The sequence below is a fragment of the Trichechus manatus genome, unplaced genomic scaffold, assembly GCF_000243295.1.
Source record: "Trichechus manatus latirostris isolate Lorelei unplaced genomic scaffold, TriManLat1.0 scaffold00023, whole genome shotgun sequence".
In the NCBI taxonomy this organism is placed as follows: domain Eukaryota; kingdom Metazoa; phylum Chordata; class Mammalia; order Sirenia; family Trichechidae; genus Trichechus; species Trichechus manatus.
The window spans coordinates 16672068-16692591 of NW_004443959.1; the positions used below are offsets into that span (position 1 = coordinate 16672068).

General features: G+C 40.5%; 2 protein-coding genes across 7 annotated transcripts in view; one reads left to right on the top strand and one right to left on the bottom strand.

The window, feature by feature from the left end:
* TRAPPC12 (trafficking protein particle complex subunit 12) overlaps window positions 1-3961 on the bottom strand; it is a 127473-nt gene extending 123512 nt beyond the window's left edge. For 2 of the 4 annotated variants that reach the window (XM_023728291.1, XM_023728294.1), the window contains exon 1: window positions 3073-3961. The gene's annotated coding sequence lies outside the window, so the exon portion shown is untranslated. The other 2 variants (XM_023728293.1, XM_004373089.2) reach the window with 2 other exon arrangements.
* Window positions 3962-5344: 1383 nt separating this feature from the next.
* Window positions 5345-20524, top strand: part of EIPR1 (EARP complex and GARP complex interacting protein 1) — a 173364-nt gene continuing 158184 nt past the window's right edge. For all 3 annotated transcript variants that reach the window (XR_002823551.1, XM_023728297.1, XM_023728295.1), the window contains exons 1-2: window positions 5345-5562; window positions 19239-19322. Coding sequence is in view for 2 of the 3 variants with exons in the window: in XM_023728297.1 (XP_023584065.1) it covers window positions 5521-5562; window positions 19239-19322 (126 nt within the window). In the remaining variant the exon portion in view is untranslated. The remainder of the gene's footprint in view (window positions 5563-19238; window positions 19323-20524) is intronic.

Here is a 20524-nt window from a genome sequence, read left to right on the forward strand (position 1 = left end):
TGGCAAGGGGTGTGATTTGGGAGGGACACAGGAGAACTTCAAAGCAATCGGTAACAGTGTAGTTCTTATGCTGAGTGGTGTTTCTTTCACATTTGAACTCTATCACCTTACATATATGCTACATATAGTCTTTTGATACTTAATTAAAAATGGAAAAATATGTGTCTGTTTTTGATTTGTACATCATATTAATCCTTACTCTATCCAATTATTGGCTTATAATAATTTTTATTAAACCACAGATATGATTTTAAGCTTATGTCAACATCACAATGCTGCAAAGAAATTTGACTTTCACTTTGTCCAGTTGAGTGCTTTGTACAATAAAGTACTTAATAAATTTTATAGAAAAAAATTTAAGGAATAAATTTAAGTGATTGTGTATTTAAGAAACGAAAAGTTAAATTAAAACTTATACATATATATATATACACATATATACACAGTTTCCCAGGTTTACTTACTGGACACAAGACACTCTGGAATTATTAATCTTTTACCACACTGCAATAATGTAACCTACATTCCCACATAAAAGCAATATGCCATGTAGCATAAATCTAATCAGCATATATTCATAAAAGCTTCCATGTAACGAACATCTGTGTGGATCACACAATTTAACGTGTATCATTTTATGTTATCCTCGTAAGAAATTTATAAAGTACTACTATTACTTCTATCACGTTGTTGTTAGTTGCCATTGAATAAATTCTGATTATGGCGACTGGTGTGCAGAGTAGAACTGCTCCACAGGGTTTTTAAGCCTGGGACCTTCCAGAAGCAGATCGCCAGGCCTTTCTTCCAAGGTGTCTCTGGGAGGGTTCAGATCACCCACTTTTGGGCTAGTAGTCAAGCACTTAACCATCTGCGCCACCCAGGTACTCCACTTGTATTATACAGAAGTGAAAACCAACTGCTAATACTTGATGTTGACAGGATTCAAACGTAGGTTTTTCTGCCCACGCTCTTTCCTCTGTGCTGGTCCCCTCTCTCTCCTTGCCAGGCTGCTATGATAGATCATGACCCAGAGCAGCCAGAGTGAGGCACAACGAACACTGAATGCAGGATCTGAATAACTGTGTTTGAGTCTTAGCTTTGCTCTTACGTGAACTGACTTTTGAAAAATAATTTTTCAGTCTCTGTTTCTTCATCTGCAAATTGGAGTAACAAGGATTAAACAGCAGCTGATGTCCAGGCACTTGGCAAACTGAAGAGCTGCACATACATAAGCACGTTACAGTCTGCCACTCAATAGGACCTTCTGAGTTTAAGAAGCAAGGGGTAAAGTACTGGCATTCAAAGACATTGTATCTTTAAGTAGCCCTAAAGGGTAGGAACTGTAGGTACAAAGGAATTTTTTTTTTTTTGTGGTCAAGAATAAAAAAAAAATGAAAAAGAAAAAAGGCAAGTCTCAGAACACATCTTTGATCCTTATGTTTCTTTTCAAATAAATGTTTTCTGTTTGGACAACCTCCTACTGCATATACGTCCAAGCTCCCATAAGGTTTTCTTTTTTTTAAAGGGAAAGCACCTCTCCTTTTGTTTATTTCCCCCTAATGGTTTTAAAGACCCCGAACGCCTAGAGTAAACAAGCAGCGGGGCTCCAGGGCGCATCCCACTCCCGGCAAAGCCTTATCCTCGGCCTCCTCCTGGCTTTATTTACCCGCCCAGCAGGGCTGCAGCTTTTCACTCCCTGCTACCTCCGCTCCTCCCAGAAGCGCTGGCGGGGCGCTTCAGGGCAGCAGGGGCAGCGGCTACACGGGATCAGGAAGCAGAGCCACCGACAGGGCGGCAGTAGCCAGGGCTGCCACCGCCAGCCACCCTCCAAGAACCCACACCCGCTCTTCACCGGCCACCTCTCTTCACCCCGAGTGCGCCCCGAGCCCTGCCCCGGTAGTGCACAAAGTCCCCATCCGGCTGCCAGCACAGCTCCATCCTGGTCCAGGTGCACACCTGGCCTTCAAGGTCAGCCTCCTGTATCCAGTGAATACAGCTCTCAGGCTTTGTTCAGCGGGCTCCCATCAGGTTTTAATATAACAGGCTTTGCAGGGATTTAACTACGGATTGTATGGGGACTACCTGTATATAACATGGTGTTCAAATGGCATAACATCCTATTTCACAGAACGTATCCTGGACGTTCAGCAATGCATACCTGCATATACATATATACACACACGTACATGTATATACTCTTTACAGATGATGCTGTGGAAGTGATGAGAATGTATAACAGCTAAAATTTACACACACATATATATGTATACATCAATATCTGTATTGATATATATATCAATTTACACACATATAAATATATATATTGGTTTATATATCAACATATATTATTTAAATGTTTTCACGTTAATTATTTCATTTTAACCTCACAGTTACTGAGACTTTGGTAGCATACGTTATTACTAACCTCTTTCCACGGAAGAGTAAACAAAGATTAAGGGAAGTTAAGTGGCTTGGTCAAGGCCAAGTTGGTCATTGGATACCAGAGGTGAAGACCTCAATTCCAGACTACTTCTACTCTGCTTTGCTGCATCCTGGTTGTAACTACTAACGTGTGTTTCACCTGCTAGTTTACAAACTGCCTTCATCTTACTGGAATTTCAACCTCATTTTAATACAAGCAGGCTGGAAAGAAATCACCATCTCCATTTTGCAGATGTGGAAAACTGAGGGAAGTGAAGGAGTGGAATCAGGCACAGAGGCGTTCCTCGTCGACTGAGCTGAAAAATTTTAGCCAAGTAAAGATGCTCAGTAAGGTAGGCGAAATGATCCCAATGACTCCGTCTCCAGTTAAGGAGAGTGACAAATGTCAACAAAATGAGGACAACTTCCCTGTCCCAGGCAAAGTCTCGCCTTTTCAAACAGCTTCCTCATATGCTGACTGCCCTCCCCAACGCTCCTTTCGAGGAAGAGATGCTCCTCCGTGGAAAGAGGGAACTCTAAAAAGACTACGGCTAAGGGCGGGCAAGGTCTTAAACTCCCTAATATACTTCGACACATCCCGATTCCCCTCCCTACTGCCCAGGCCCTGGTCCTCACTTGTCACCTGCCCACCTGGGATCTGGGTTGAGGGGTCACGTGCGGTCGTAACCCGGGTCCAGGGAGAACGTGAAGAAAGCCTGGTAGACAAGGAATGAACCCACAGCCCTCCTGCCGCTTCTGCGCCTGCGCTTGTGGCTAAGGCCCCGGTCCTCCGCACACTTTGCTTCTGCGCATGCCCGGTGCAGCAGCCAGCTTCCAATCCACTGGCTGCCGGAAGCGCTGAGCGTTTCCGGGTTTGTGCTGCAGGGAGCCGGTGTCTGTCAAAGGAGAAGCGCAGTGCTTGAGCTCCAAAAGTGTGAATGGGAGAGCGTGCAGCTTGGGGTAGAGCAGACTCTATCCCTGGGAATGGGGGAGGGGGAAGAAAATCCCTGTTAGAATTAGCCGCACGAAATTTGACAGACTGAGAATACCGGCAAACTTCTGACAGAGGGATAGAAATATTAGTAGTAGGGATTTCTTTTTGTGCTTCTCTGTATTTTCTACTTTTCCTTCCATGCACCTGTACTACTTGTGTAATAATAATAACTATAAATATGATACTAATAATGGTTGAGTGAATTTAATCCAGAATAAGACCCACTTAACTTTGAAATAGGTTTTTTTTTTTTTTCAGATAAATCATTCCAGTTTATTGTATAGTAGTTAAGAGCAGTCTCGGGACCTAATCACTGTACCTTGAATTTTTTTTTTATTATTAATCTTATTGCGTTTTAGGTGAAAGTTTACAGCGCAAATTAGTTTCTCGTTTAAAAATTTAGACACAAATTGTTTTGTGACATTGGTTAGAATCTCTGCAACGTATCAGCACTCTCTCCCTTCCCTTTCCAACCCGGATTCTCCGTGAACGTTTGTCCATTTTTCCTGTCCCTTCCTGCCTTCTCTTTTTGCCTTTGGCCAAGTGTTGCCCATTTGGTCTCATGTACTGGATTAAAGTAACACGTTCCTCACGTGTGCTACTTTTTTTTTTTTTTAATAGGCCTGTCTAATATTTGGCTTGAAAGGTAGACTTTGGGAGTGGCTTCAGTTCTGAGTTAGGGTGTCTGGGGGCCATAGTCTCGGGGGTTTTCCTCTGTCAGGCCAGTAAGTCTGGTCTTTTTGAATTGAAATTTAATCTCGGGGAAACGGAGCGGTAGAATATGATTCTCATTTCTGTGCCTCCTTAACTGATTTCTAATGTAATCAGTAAGATCTCCTTCTCTCATTGATTCAACAAATATTTATGGAGACTTTACTCTATGTCAGGCATGGTACTAGGTGCTGGGATACAACTGAGCAAAACCCAGACTCAGCCATTTCCATCATGGAACTTATTTAAGGGTAGAGGGAAAACAGACGGTTAAATAATCGCACAAATGGAGATCAGCGAGCTGAAGGAAAAGTGTTTGGTCCTGGGAACCCTGGTAGAAGCCAGGTTAGTTAATGGGGTTCAGTTACGACAGTCTGTGATTCCACGCAATGTCATTCCTGTCGTGGCAAGGGCACTGCCTAACCACAAGGCAGAGCACTCTGGGAGTGCTGCTTAAGAGGGCAACCTCTCCACCGCGACCATAACAAGTTTTAGGGGCAAAGACTTTAGTCCTTGGAGATATTTGGGGATACCAGCAGACTCCCATTCAAAGGCAAATGCCTAGTCAAATATTTCAAGTGATACTATGACAGACTTTCATTCATTACCTAATCATTTGTCAGACAAAGTACCAGGCGCTAAGGAAGTAAATTCATCATGCCCTGACTTTAGAAACCTAGCTAGAGCCTAGCTGAGTCTGACAGATCAGGTTCGATTCCTACCTAATTTTGCAGATTCTCATCCGTAAAATGGAAGTATAATACCTTATTCGTAAGGTTGAAACCAAGATCTTTACGATTATGCATAGAAAGTATCTGATCTAGCACTTAGTAAATAGTAATAATAATAATAATAAATTACAGTTATCACGGCACCAGAACGAGTGATTATTTCTAGGATGATGGTGCAGGGAAGTAAGGGCTGGGGGCGGAGCGACATACTAGCGAGGCATCGACGCCCGCCTCTGAGCCTATTCTCCAGAATACCGCCTGTCTCCGAGACACGCCCAATCACCACCTCTGCAGCCTCTCGGCATCCCAGCCCAACCTCATCGTACTCCCGATTACTGTCTTCCTGTCCAAGAGGAAGGTGGACGAAGAACCTGGACCAGGTACCCAAAATGGCCATGCGCATGAATCTAGCGCTGTTGCTATTGGCCGCTGGTGAGAAGTGGTAGTTGATGACGCGTCCAAAAAACACAGGAAGTGAGCCGCTACGGGAGCTGGTGTGGGCCAAAAGAGTCTCAATTTTGGAGTCGTTTGCTACAGTGAGTGCGAAGCCGAAAGGGGGAGGGAATGAATGGGCGCTGGGAGAACGTCCGCGTTTTGGGGACGTTCCTGTTCTACTGAGGGGGTCTGTGTGAGCGACTGCAGGTCCGCCCGCCTTGCAGCAGCATGGAGGATGATGCGCCGGTGATCTACGGACTGGAGTTCCAGGTGGGTCACTGGGTGGGAGAGAGCAAGTGCGTACTGGTCTGCCTGGCAGGTAACAGTCATTCACGTTCCTACAGTGTTTCATGGTTTGCAAATCACTTTCTAACCTTTTATTCCCGACAACTCTGCGAGGACTCACGTTAATCTTCTAATTCCCAATTTGCAGACGAAGAAACTGAGATTTCAGAAGGCTGAATGATTAGGTTATCCAGTAAATGGTAGGGTCAGGATCGAATCCACGTTCCATGATCCACCCCTTGGCAGTAGGCTACAAAGGACGTTTGCCTGGGTTATTGATAATATTAGGGTTGACGCAGAAGTTTTACCTGTCTGGCGGAAAGCTTCCACCCTCAGGCTGTTGCTAATCCCCTCCTCATTCCAGCTCTCATAGTATTCCAAACATTATTTCTAACATAACACTTATCACACACTTGATGTACTTACTTGTTTACCTGTCCAACTTTTACTCTAGATTATTTTGAGTTCTTGAAGGTAGGGAGCATATTTCTTTTTAAAAAATTGTTTAATTTTGAAATAATTTTAAATTTACAGAAAAGTTGCGAAGATAGACACAGAAAGTTCTTATATCCACTTCACCCAGCTTCCCCTAATGTTAACATCTTACATAGCCGTGGCACGTTTATCAAAACTTAGAAATTAGCACTGATACAATAACTAACCCAGAGACTTTTTTCCAATTTCACCTATTTTCCCACTAATGTCCTATTTCTGAGGAGCCATGTTTTTTTCATCCTGTATTCTCAAGTGCCTCTTCACTGAGACTATCACATAGTAGATGATCAGTAAATGTTTGTGAAATGAATGAACCCCCATAGTCTCATCAATGAAGTGGCAATGTGCATGGCAGTTTAGGAGGAAAGCAAGAAAGCCAGGTGTGGACAGAGTGGAATAAATGAGGAGATGAGATGGAAGGATAGCTAGGGCCAAGACTGTTTGGCATGTTAGGGCCCTGTATTGGTTTTCATCTATTCACCAAGTAACATGTTATGCAAAGAGCAGATACAGAGAAATAAAACACAATTTGTTGACTTGTGAAGTACCTGGAACATAACTGTGTGCAGCAAATGTATGTTAAAAATATATATGATGTGTGCTTTCAAGTCACTTATAGTGAGAGAGGTAGCAGTGTATAGTTATTAAAAGCATGAGTTTTGCTACGACTCCATAGCTTACATCCTGTCTCCAGCACTTAATAGCTGTGTGACCTTGATCCTTAGTTTTCTTTTTGATAAAATGGGAAACCAAACGAAAACCAAACCCATTGCCGTTGCCTCAATTCCGACTCATAGTGGCCCTATAGGACAGAGTAGAACTGCCACATAGGGTTTCCAAGGAGTGGCCCGTGGATTCAAACTGCCGCCCTTTTGGTTAGCAGCTGAGCTTTTAACCACTGTGCCAGGAGGGCCCCATAAAATGGGAAAGTAACAATGCATTCCACTATGGCTGTTAAAAAAATTCAGTGAGTTAATACATTTAGTTCAGGTACTCAGAACAGTGCCTGGCACATAATAAGCATTAAATAAATATTCTAATTATTATAATGAGAAATTTTTAGCAAATTTCATATAACGTGTTGCCGTCAAGTTGATTCCGACTCATAGCGACCCTATAGGACAGAGCAGAACTGCCCTATAGGGTTTTCAAGGAGCAACTGGTGGATTCTAACTGCTGACATTTTGGTGAGCAGCAGAACTCTTTTTTTAATTTAATTTTTTTATTTTGTTGTTGTACTTTAAATGACAGTTTACGGTTCAAGTTAGTCTCTCATACAAAAATTTATACATACATTGTTATGTGACCCTAATTGCTTTCCCTGTACTGTGACAGCACACTCCTCCTTTCCACCCCTGATTTCCTGTGTCCATTCAACCAGCTCCTGACCCTCTCCGCCTTCTCATCTCACCTCCAGACAGGAGCTGCCCATTTAGTGTCATGTATCTACACTCTTCACAAATATCATTTTATGTCCCATAGTCCAGTCTAATCTTTGTCTGAAGAGTTGGCCTCGGGAGTGGTTTTAGTTCTGGGTTAGCAGCCAAACTCTTAACCACTACTCTGCGAGGGTTTCATATAGGGCAGTATATAGGTGTCATATGAGTAATAAACTGTGTTATAGGACTTGATAGCTGGCTCTACCACATTCAAAAGACAGGTGCCTTAATAGCTGCCAGTTGTTGGCAGTTTGAACCCACTTGAAAGACACCTCTGAAAGGCCTGGCAGTCTCCTTCCCAAAGGGCACATCCTTGAAAACCCAGTGGAGCACTTCTGCTTTGCACACATGATGTCACCAATTGAGCACTTACTGTGTCAGGTACTGTGCTTAGCACTGTACAAACATCTCATTTAATTCTTACAGCAATCATGTTTAGTAGATGTTATTCCCATTTTACAGATGAAGAAACTGAGGCTTGGAGAGAATAGTTACCTGTCAAGACCACTTAGCTAGTAAATGATAGAGCTGGGATTCTAATCTAGTTAGGCTTTAAAGCCAAACTGACTTCAAAGTCTCTTGATCCCTAAGTTATATTGCATCCTACTTGTGGCATTTCTGTTATAGCAGCGCTAAGAAACTTGAGACACTAATAGTAAACTATATCTTAAGAGTACTCTTGTCTTGGGCAAAAGAATGGGCTGGATAACCTCTAGGGACTCTTCTGTTACCCTGTGGCTCCATATCAGTATGTCATTAGTAAAAACGATTTTCACCATGTGAAGTTAGGCTATTGAAACGTTGAATAAAAACTTACATATATTTTTCTTTAATTAGAATCATTTAGCTAGCATTTCAGAACTTTTGTTTAGGAACAATTTGAATTTTAACTTATTAATACCCTATCTAATTTTTGTATGTGTGTGTCCTGAAGTGAGTGGTTAATGCTATACTTATTAGCTGTGTACCTATAAAACTCAGATTTCTCTTCTAGATATTACTAATTCCTTGAGTTGCATCTTCTTATGCTGTGTGAGTAAGCCTTTATATTTACATTAAAATAGCCTAATGTTATCCCCTATCATGTTTATTTTGCAAGAGGGTGCGTGAAAATCTATTCACATTGATAAGAAGAATTTGTAGTAACAGTGATCAAATAGTAAATGAATTTTGCTTCTTTCCAGACTTATGCACCAAACCACTTCATTTTAATAGTAACAAATTTAAGTAAATTTAGTTTCATTTTATAGTTGTTATAAGATTCAGATATTGTATATTATTCTTTATATTATTCTCCTCTTTATTATAAATATTTCTCCAGAATCTTCTGGGATCAATTACAGTGTAAATGAAATTTGAAATGCTTTTACCCATACTTTTAATATACCAGTCAGTAGAAATAAATTTTCTAAGTATGTTGAAAGTAGTAGCAGCAGACCTCGCCCAACATCAGGAGGAAGAGAGCGAGTCACCATCAGACCAAAACTGATTCCTATGAGGTCAGACATACCTCCACTCTCCAACCTTTTCACCAATTCTGACACCAGCCATCCCTCCCACGACACTCTACTTTTCTGCTGGGTTTGATACTTCATTGCAATGGCTACGTAGAACTTAGACTATACTCGTGTTTATGTGGTTTATTAGGAAAGTAACAGGCTACAATTCAGAATCAGGATTAAGTTGGAGGTAACAGGATACAATTCAGGATACATTTCTTGAGTCAGGACAGTTTCCAGATAAGACAGCTCCCAGACTGTTCTCAGGCATGCCTGCAGGCAGGCCTTGCTCTCTGCCTCTGTCACCGGCCCCTAGTTGAGCCTGGTCTCTGCCCTGCTCAAGCAGATGTTACGGCTCTTTAGTATTGCCAACGAGTACCTGGAGGCACCTCATTCTGCCAGGAAGCCTCCTGCCTGAGGGCACTCAACTCTCGCTCAGTGGGTCGAGATGCCCACTGCAGCTGACTTCCTCCATGGACCAGGAAGCCCAGCACAGCCATCTTGCCCCGGTCTCCTGGTTCTCGCCGCTTGTACTGTCTTGCACCATCTCATTCCATCTTACACTGTCTGTCTGTGGTGTTATAGCTCTCTCTGTCTCCTGGATCTAGGAGGTTCTCAGCACAGGGACCCCCTGGTCCAAAGGATGTGCTCTGCACCTACCTGTTCTTGATGGTAGTGAGGTCTCCTTCAGCCTTGGTGGGATCGGCTCTTTTAAGCCTAGCAGGATGGCAAAACTGACAGTCCCTCAGTAGAGCACAGCACCTAGTTTGCATAGTAACTGACCAATTAGTTGGAGGGGTTTTATATTCTTTCTTTGCGTAGTAGACTAACCAACCACTTTGTGTAGAGATGGGGAGAAATTTGGTAAAGAACTATAACTGGGGTACAATTTGCTATCTGTTGTCTGTTGTTGTTGTTGTTAGCTGCTGTTGAGTTGGCCCCTGATCACGGTGACCCCGTGCACAATGGGATTGGACCGTTGTGGTCCATAGGGTTTCACTGGCTGATTTTCAGAAGCAGATCGCCAGGCCTTTCTTTCTAGTCTTTCTTAGTCTGGAAGCTGCACTGAAACCTGTTCAGCATCATAGCAACCCACAAACCTCCACTGGCAGACGAGTGGTGGCTGCACGTGAGGTGTGTTGGCCAGGAATGTAACCTGGGTCTCTCACATGGAAGGCAAAAATTCTATCACTCAACTACCACTGTTGTCTAGGATCGCCCTTTACTTGCTTAATCTAGTAAGAAATAAATATGACTTTTGGATTTCCCAAGGCTATTTTGTATATTCATTTAATACTTCGAGGTACTGATATTTACACCTCCTAACACAGTGGGAGCCCTGGTGGCGCAGTGGTTAAGAGCTTGGCTGCTAACCAGAAGGCTGGCGGTTTGAATCCTCCAGCTGCTCCTCGGAAACCCCATGGAGCAGTTCTACTCTGCCCTGTAGGGCCGCTATGAGTTGGAATCAACTCGATGGCAATAGGTTTGTTTTATTGTTAGTAACACAGTGACCCCACGCGTCTGTCAGTTTGTCATACTACGGTGGCTTTCATGTTGCTGTAATGCTGGAAGCTATGCTACTGGTATTTCAAATACCAGCAGGGTTGCCCATGGTGGACAGGTTTCAGCAGAGCTTCCAGACTAAGACAAACTAGGAAGAAGGACCTGGCAGTGTATTTCTGAAAAAACAGCCAATGAAAACCTTATGAATAGCAGTGGAACATTTTCTGATATAGTGCCGGAAGATGAGCCCTTCAAGTTGGAAGACACTCAGAATATGACTGGGGAAGAGATACCTCCTCAAAGTAAAGTTGAGCTTAATGATGTAGATGGAGTCAAACTTTTGGGACCTTCATTTTGCTGAGGTGGCACAGCTAAAAATGAGAAGAAACATTTGCAAACATCCATTAATAATCAGAATTTGGAATATATGAAGTATGAATCTAGGAAAATTGGAATTTGTCAAAAATGAAATGGTTTGCATGAGATCGATATCCTAGGCATTAGTGAGCTAAAATGAACGAGTATTGGTCATTTTGAATGGGACAGTTGTAGTATACTATGCCGGCAATGACAAATTGAAGAGAAGTGGTGTCACATTCATTGTCAAAAAGAACATTTTAAGGTCTATCCTGAAGTATACCACTGTCAGTGATAGGATAATATCCATACACCTACAAGGAAGACCAGTTAATACAACTATTATTCAAGTTTACGCACCAACCACTAATGCCAAAGATGAGGAAATTGAAGATTTTTACCAACTTCTGCAGTCTGAAATTGATGAAACATTTAAATTGAAATGCATTAATAATTACTGGTGATTGGAATGCAAAAATTGGAAACAAAGAAGAAGCACTTACTGATGAAGATCGAAAACCACAGCCTTCAGTATGGATTGCACCTCAACATAAAGAAAACAAAAATTCTCACAACTGGACCAATGCTGAAAAACAAGCCTCCAGGATTGATAGAATACAAAATGAGATGTTTCAACAAACAAATGCAGTACTAGAGATGGCTCACTTGCCTATGTCAAGAAAATGGGAAGATAGCTTCTTCGCCAACCGACTGGAAGAGATCCATATTTGTGCCCATTCCAAAGAAAGGTGATCCGACAGAATTTGGAAATTGTTGAACAATGTCATGAATATCACATGCAAGTAAAACTTTACTGAAGATCTTTCAAAAGTGGCTGCAGCAGTACATCAATAGGAATTGCCAGAAATTCAAGCCAGATTCAGAAGAGGACGTGGAATGAAGGATATCATTGCTGATGTCAAATGGATCCTGGCTGAAAGCAGAGAATACCAGAAAGATGTTTACCTGTGTCTTATTGACTATGCAAATGCATTCAGCTGTGTGGATCGTAACAAATTATGGATAACATTGTGAAGAATGGGAGTTCAGAACACTTAACTGTGCTCATAAGAAACCTTTACATAGACCAAGAAGCAGTCGTTTGAACAGAACAAGGGGATACTGTGTGGTTTAAAGTTAGGAAAGTTGTGTGTCAGGGTTGTACCTTTCATCATACTTATTCAATCTGTATGCTGAGCAAATAATCCCAGGAGCTGGACTGTATGTAGAAGCGTTTAGCATCAGGATTGGAGGAAGACTCATTAACAACCTGTGATATGCAGATGACACAACCTTGCTTGCTGAAAGCAAAGAGGACTTGAAGTACTTACTGATGACTGTAAAAGACCACAGCCTTCAGTATGGATTACACCTCAACATAAACAAAACAGAAATCCTCACAACTGGACCAATAAGCAATACCATGATAAATGGAGAAAATATTGAAATTGTCAAGGATTTTATTTTACTTGGATCCACAACCAACGCCATGGAAGCAGCAGTCAAAAAATCAAAAGACACATTGCACTGGGCAAATCTGCTGCAGAAGAACGCTTTTTGAAGTGTTGGAAAGCAAAGACGTCACTTTGAGGAGTAAGGTGCGCCTGACCCAAGTCATGGTGTTTTCAGTCACCTCATGTGCATATGAAAGCTGGACAATGAATAAGAAAGACCGAAGAAGAATTGATGCACTTGAATTATGGTGTTGTTGAAGAGTATTGAATATACCATGAACTGCCGGAAGAACAAACAAATCTGTATTGGAAGAAGCACAGCCAGAATGCTCCTTAGAAACAAGGAAGGTGATGCTTTGTCAGCAGAAAAGAGGTAGACCCTCAACAAGATGGATTGACACAGTGGCTGCAACAATGGGGTCAAACATAATGATTGTGAGGATGGCACAGGACTGAGCAGTGTTTAGGGTTGCTATGAGTCAGAGCCAACTGGATGGTATCTAACAGCCTAACACACAGGGAAGTCCCTGGTTGGTGCAAATGGTTAGTGTACTTGGCTGCTACCTGAAAGATTAGAAGTTTTGAGTCCACCCAGTGATACCCTGAAGGAAAGCCTGCCAGTCTATTTCCAAAAAAAGCAATCACTGGAAACCTTTTGGAGCACAGTTCTTTGTGACACGCTTGGTGTCACCATGAGTCAGAGTTGACTTGAGGGCAACCGATTATAACACGGTAGAACTCGTCATAATGTTTCTGAGTATTCTTTCATGCTGTTATCTTCACCTCTCAACATTTCCAGTTGCCTCTTACTGGTTTGGTTAACTATATGTTGATGGCACTGTAGAAATTTGGCTCTATGAAAAACATGCCATGAGCTTTTATTTTGAGAGCTGGGGAAAACACGTGGAATTATAATTAAGTGACCTATGTCCTGTCTTTAAGGAGCCCTGGAGTGGTTAAGTGCTTGATTGCTAACCAAAACGAACCCATCGTCGGCTTCGTTGGAAGAAGATGTGGCAGTCTGCTTCTTAGAAGCACTGTAGGGCAGTTCTACTCTGTCATGTAGGGTTACTATGAGTCGGAATAAACTCGAAGGCAATTGGTTTGTTTTTTTTTTTTTTTTGTAAGTGTGCCCTAACTTCACCTAAATATATTATTTTTGTTGTCAGTTATCCTGCTTTACTGTAGTAGAAAGAAAACTGGAGTTGAGGTTGGGAGCCTGGGTTCTTTTCCTGGTGATGACTCTTAGTAGCTTTGTGACAGTCACTAAGTCTTTTAACCTCCCTGGCCCTCAGTTTCTTTATGTATAAAGTGGGAATAATAACATCCTTACTGTTTTCCTGTCTATCTCATCAGATTTGAGGATGAACCAAGATAAAATATGTGGAAATATTTTGTGACCTGTTCTACAATAGACATCTGATCTTCGTGTTATAATAGGGTAGTTAGAACACCTACAGAACCATTATTATGATGACTTAAGAAAGGTCATTTTATCATTCACTTAATCAGAAAGCAGAATTACATACACAGATATAAATCTGTCAGCAAAATGATCAGAATTAAATTATTTTTGTAATTTTACCCAATAACGTGCTGGAAAGTTCTTAAATTAAACTCTTATGAGATTTCACTGTGATTTTTAAAGATGCATTTTACATTTTTTTTTACAGGAATAATTTCCCTCTTCTTTTTTTTTTTTTAAAGAGGCCTCTTTTCTTGTTGGGTGAGATAGAAGAAGAGTTCCAAATTTGTAGCGCTTTTCTAAATTTGTGGCCACTTCACTCTGAAACAGGTCACGTGTTTAGACATTTCTTTTTTGTGTGTGTGTTCTGACCATTATTCCTTTCTAGGTATGCAATTCTTAATGCTATAAATTGCTTTAGAACGAAGTAAACTGGATGTCATTTATTATTATCACTCAAATAGGCTCCCCATGTCTGAATTGTCCTTTTTCAGGATAACAACCGCTAATAGAATTTACTTACTTTTGTTTTTCATCTATTTTAAGGTGATGACATTTAACCTTGCCTTCTGTCTGAAGTTGAGCTGGTGGCTGCATTTTGATAAATGTTGATTTGTTGTAATTATGGTTTGTTCCACACTTTTGCTACTTAATCATATACTGCCTTGTCTTTTTATCTTTTTGAGTCTTGTCTCCTCTTTCCTAATGAAAGTCTAAGTTTCTTGAGGGCAGGGACTGTGTCTTATGCTTCTTTGATATCCCCCACAGCATCTACTACAGTGTAGGGGTTACATAGTAAAACACTTAACTATTGGCTTGAAGCATAGAAAATTTCATTCATTCCCTCTCCAATAAGTTTACTCTTGGGTTCTATCTTTAGGAGACTTTCAGACTTTTATCATCTGAGAAGACAACGTATTCCTCCATTTGAAAGTCTTAGTATTCTTGTCTGAAGGTAGAACCTGTCCTCTGTACTGATCGGGGTTCAGCCCTCTGAGCAGTGGGGTTTTGTCTTTCAGGAATGGTTTGGATTCTTCTCGTCAAAGTCAATTTTCTGTAAGCACAAAGGTGTTTAAATTTGATAGGGTTTAGACGTTCTGTGAACTTACTGATGTACGTAAAATTGTATGTATATGTATGCACATTTTTGGCAGAAGCTCTATAGATTCACAAAGAATTCATCAGTTTGCAAAGAGATTTAAGACTCCAAATATTGTTAAGCCAAGTTTTGCAGGAGGGTATGTAGGAATACTGGCAATGAGAATGTTAAAAGTATTTTAAATAGTTTGACTCAAATGGATTTTTTTCTCCAAATGTCTAATAGTGTGAATACTGCTTTAGATACATATATTCATGATTTTATTAAAATGTGCTTTAGAAGTTGATCTGTTTTGTGCCACTGCCTCTTTTGGGGGAGGGTAGGAACATATATAATATGCCTGTGTTTTCTGAGAATAATGCATAAAATTGATACAGCTAAACTTTTTTTTTTTTTGCATTGAAGATCCAGGAGATACAATTGTTTTGCTCCAGTTGTGGAAACCAAGTCAAAAGCAGACAGACTAAATGGTCAGGGTATTTCTTTTACTCTGTTTTGAAAAGAATGACTCAAGAAGTTGAAAAAAAAAAAAAGGAATTAGATGTGAGAAGATTAGGAAACAGGAGGTCAAGCTTGTTTCTAGGTCCATAGTGAAGAAAAAATGCCGACAGAATGGACATATTTAGTGAACTATAGGAGGCAGGGCATTCATTTTCTATTACTACCTCAACAAATTACCACAAATTTAGTGGCTCTGAGCCCTGGTGGCATAGTGGTTAAGAGCTCGGCTGCTAACCAAAAGGTCAGCAGTTTGAATCCAACAGCCGCTCCTTGGAAATTCTATGGGGCAGTTCTTCTCTGTCCTGTAGGGTTGCTAGGAGTCAGAATCAACTCGATGGCAGTGGGTTCAGTGGCTTAAAAGAGTGCATTTTTTATCTTACAGTTCTGTAGGCCAGAAGCTTGACATGAGTCTCACCAGGCTAAAATCAAGGCGTTGGTAGAGCTTTGTTCTTTCCTGGAGGCTCTGAGGAGAATTTATTTCCTTGTATTTTCCAGCTTTTAGAAGCTGCCTACATTCCTTGGCTCCTGGGCCCCCTCCTCCGTCTTAGAAACCAGCAATGACTGCCAACTTCTCCCATGGCTGGCTGAGCTTTTCTCATGCTACCATCTCTCTGGTTCTCTCATCTGTAGTCACAGCTCTCTCCTGACCACAGCCAGTAAAGGCTCTCCAATTCTAAGGACCCATGTGATTAGATAATCCCATCTCAATGCCCTTAATCAGATCTGAGAGTCCCTTTGCCATGTAAGGTAACATTCAGTTTCCAGGGATTAAGATGTAAACATTTCCGGATAGCCATTATTTTGCCTACCACAAGCAGCAAAATGTGAATTATAGGGACTTGTCCCAGGCACAGTTAATGGTTGTACTAAAAGAGAGCTGGATTTGAATTTATAAGCCTGAAGTACTAGTCCCATCTATAATATTAGCCACTTGTGTAATCTTCCTCTCAACACAGATTATTCACCTGTATTTTTTTTTTTTTTTAAGCATTTGGAAACTTTTATAACAATTGAACAGAATAATATTTTGCCCTTTGAATCTAATATTAAAAATTTGGGCTTGGATTTTGTATGTATTTTTTTGTTATTCTTTTTTAGTAATTTATTTCTTTTTCTCTTTTTTTTAATTGTACTTTAGATGAAGGTTTACAGAGCAAACTAGTTTCTCATTAAACAATACACATTTTGTTTTGTGACATTGGTTGCTAACCCCAAGACATGTGTACACTCTCCCCTTCTCAACCTTGTTGTTGTTGTTAGGTGCTGTCGAGTTTGTTCCGACTCATACAACAGAACGAAACACTGCCCGGTCCTATGCCATCCTCAGAATCGTTTTTATGCTTGAGCCCCTTGTTGCAGCCACTGGGTCAGTCCATCTCCTTGAGGGTCTTCCCCTTTTTCTATGATGCTCTACTTTAGCAAGCATGATGTCCTTCTCTAGGGACTGATCCCTCCTGATAACGTGTCCAAAGTATGTCAGACATAGTCTCACCATCCTTGCTTCTAAGGAGCATTCTGGTTGTACTTCTTCCAAGACAGATCTGTTGGTTCTTTAGGCAGTCCATGGCATATTCAATATTCTTTACCAATGCCATAATTGAAAGGCGTCAGTTCTTCAGTCTTCCTTATTCATTGTCCAGCTTTAACATGCATATGAGGTGATTGAAAACACCATGGCTTGGGTCAGGTGTACCTTAGTCTTCAAGGTGACATCTTTGCTTTTTGACACTTTAAAGAGCTCTTTTGCAGCAGATTTACTCAATGCAATGTGTCTTTTGATTTCTTGACTGCTGCTTCCATGGGTGTTGATTGTGGATCCAAATAAAATGAAATCCTTGACAACTTCAGTATTTTCTCCATTTATCATAATGTTGCTTATTGGTCCAGTTGTGAGGATTTTTGTTTTCTGTATGTTGAGGTGTAATCCATACTGAAGGCTGTGGTCTTTGATCTTCATCAGTAAGTGCTTCAAGTCCTCTTTGCTTTCAGCAAGCAAGATTGTGTCATCTGCATAACGCAGGTTGTTAATGAATCTTCCTCCAATCCTGATGTCGCATTCATCATGTAGTCCAGCTTCTCAGATTATTTGCTCAGCATACAGATTGAATAGGTATGGTGAAAGGATACAACCCTGACACACATCTTTCCTGACTTTAAACCCTGCAGTATCCCCTTGTTCTGTTCAAATGACTGCCTCTTGATCTATGTTTAGGTTCCTCATGAGCACCATTAACTGTTCTGGAATTCTCATTCTTCACAATGTTATCCATAAATTTGTTATGATCCATACAGTTGAATGCCTTTGCATAGGCAGTAAAACACAGGTAAACATCTTTTTGGTATTCTCTGCTTTCAGCCATGATCCATCTGACATCAGCTATGATATCCCTTGTTCCACGTCCTCTTCTGAATCTGGCTTGAATTTCTGTCAGTTCCCTGTCAGTATACTGCTGCAGCCACGTTTGAATGATCTTCAGCAAAATTTTACTTGCGTGTGATACTAATGGTATTGTTCGATAATTTCCACATTCGGTTGGCTCACCTTTCTTGGGAATAGTTATAAATATGGATCTCTTCCAGTTTGTTGGCCAGGTAGCTGTCTTCCAGATTGCTTGGCATAGACAAGTGAGCACTTCCAGCCTTGCATCCGTTTGTTGAAACATCTCAGTTGGTATTCTGTCAGTTCCTGGAACCTCGTTTTTTGCCAATGCCTTCAGTGCAGCTTGGACTTCTTCCTTCAGTACCATTGGTTCCTGGTCATATGCTGCCTCCTGAAATGGTTGAATGTTGACCAGTCCTTTTTGGTATAGTGACTCTGTGTATTCCTTCCATCTTCTTTTGATACTTTCTGTGTCATTTAATATTTTCCCCATAAAATCCTGATTATCTGAATGCTCTGTAGGTCTTTTTCTATTGCTTGTTGTGTCTCTTGTTTTTTGGTCATATGATCTTATCTCATTGTATGATTAGTTATTATTTTTGATTGAGTGTTAGACATCATATGTGAAAAATTATAGAAACTTTGGATGCTGTCTTCCTCTGGAGGATTTACTTTTATTTCTGACAGGAGGCTAGCTAGACAAGCAAGCCCAGATTACCTTAAATCCAATCAAGGATTGAGATGACTTGAAGCTGGTCCTTAGTGTGTGAGAACTGATCACTTTTACTCCCAGGCTGTAAGCCTTCGGGGTTTCAACCCAAAGCCTAACAGATTTACCAACCTCTCCTTTTTGATGGTTCGTATTATTTATTTTTGTATCCTCAGCACCATAAATCTGTCAAAAGGTCTCCTCAGTATCAGCCTCTTAGCTGGCTTTCCAAACTGACAAATGCCTCTGCTTGAAAAGTGGGCCAGGTGTTGGGTTCCCTTTCTAGGCTTCTCTCCTTTTCCGAATCTTGGCATTTTTTTGATTGCCTTTGTAGCTCTCTGAGACCTTCAAACAGATTTAGAATATTTTGTTTAGTTTTTCTAGTTGTCCTCTGCAGAAGAATTGATTTAAACCACCTATTCTGCTGTTGCTGGAAGCCAATTCTGGTCTACTGTTGAACTATAAATTATTTAATCAGTCAATTACTGCTGAAAATCGTGGTTACATTAAAAAAAATTTAACCATACAGTATAAATAATTTACATCTTTATTGCTTAAGTTTTGTGCCCATTTAGAATTTTGAAGTAGAATTGTGTTAAAAACTGTAGGAAACTTTTAACACATATTCCTAAATTGCCTTCCAGAAACTTTGTACTAATTTATACTCCATCAACAGTAGAGGAGATAAACTGCATTTTGATCTGTATGTATTAAGCCTGGCTTCATAAATGTTTATGGGTATTTTTTTTCCCTCCTGCAGGCACGTGCTTTAACACCTCAAACTGCAGAAACAGATGCCATTCGGTTTTTGGTTGGCACACAGTCTCTTAAATATGATAATCAGGTAACTATTTTTGACAAATATATACATATTAATTGCTAAGCCTATTCTTAGTTTTATAATCACTTTGCTCTTGATTTTTCAAGTAACATTTGAGAAAAGAAAAAAAAAACCCAAAAAACTAATGCCACACAAGATAAAACTTTCTTTGGAGTTTTAACATATTTTTAAGTCAAAGAAAATCATCCAACTATGTGTAATGATTGTGTTCAATAGTTTATACTTATTCTGTTTAGCATTACTTTCATAGTTTTATGTTTCGGTTTTGAAGTTACATAGGCTTTAATATATAAGCTATTGAGAAGCAATATGGCATACAAGGTCAGCATGGGGAATGACTTCTTTAATTGCACATAGCAATCTTTCTAGCTGGGACTGGACTAGGCCACATAGCTCAACGCAGAGCTGTGGGCTGTTACTGCCAGTTGATCCAGGTAGACATGTAAGATGTGACCCACTTGTTGGTCTGGTCACTGTAGTAGAAAGAATATTGGATATTTGGGAGATCTAGATTCAGCTCACAGCTTGGCACTGACCATATGACCTTGAGCAAATGAATTAACCTTGCTGGACTTCATTTTCCTCACTTAAATGGAGGCAGAAATGTCTACTTCATGTACGTCACGGAGATGCTGTGGTTGTTGTAGAAGGTGTACATTATCTTCGACACTGGGAAGTTGCTCATAAGGCCATGCTACAAATGGTACAAGGCCCCCACACAGTTACCCTTTTCACACAGGGGAAATGGCACAGAAGTAGCTGTTATAATATAAAGAACATTCAGTGCTGGATAGGATATAGTGAAATTGTCACTCTCATATATTGATGACGTATTTAAAATTGTTAAAGTTATTTTGTCCACTATCCAGGCAATATATATCTAGAGCTTTATTGGTGAATGATCATATCATTTACCCTGTAATTCCTATATCTAAAATGTAGGAAAAGCTTTATACACAAAGAATATTAATTGTCGGTATTAATAATTATAAGAAATTAGAAACAATCAGAGCACCAAAATGTTACTCTGAGTGGAGTAGTATTCACTCATTACACTCTGTCATGGTTTGAATTATGTCCCCCCAAAAAATGTGTGTATCAATTTGGCTGGGCCATGATTCCCAGAATTGTGTGGTTGGCCTCCATTTTGTGATTGTAATTTTATGTTAAAGAGGATTAGGGTGGGATTGTAACACCACCCTTAC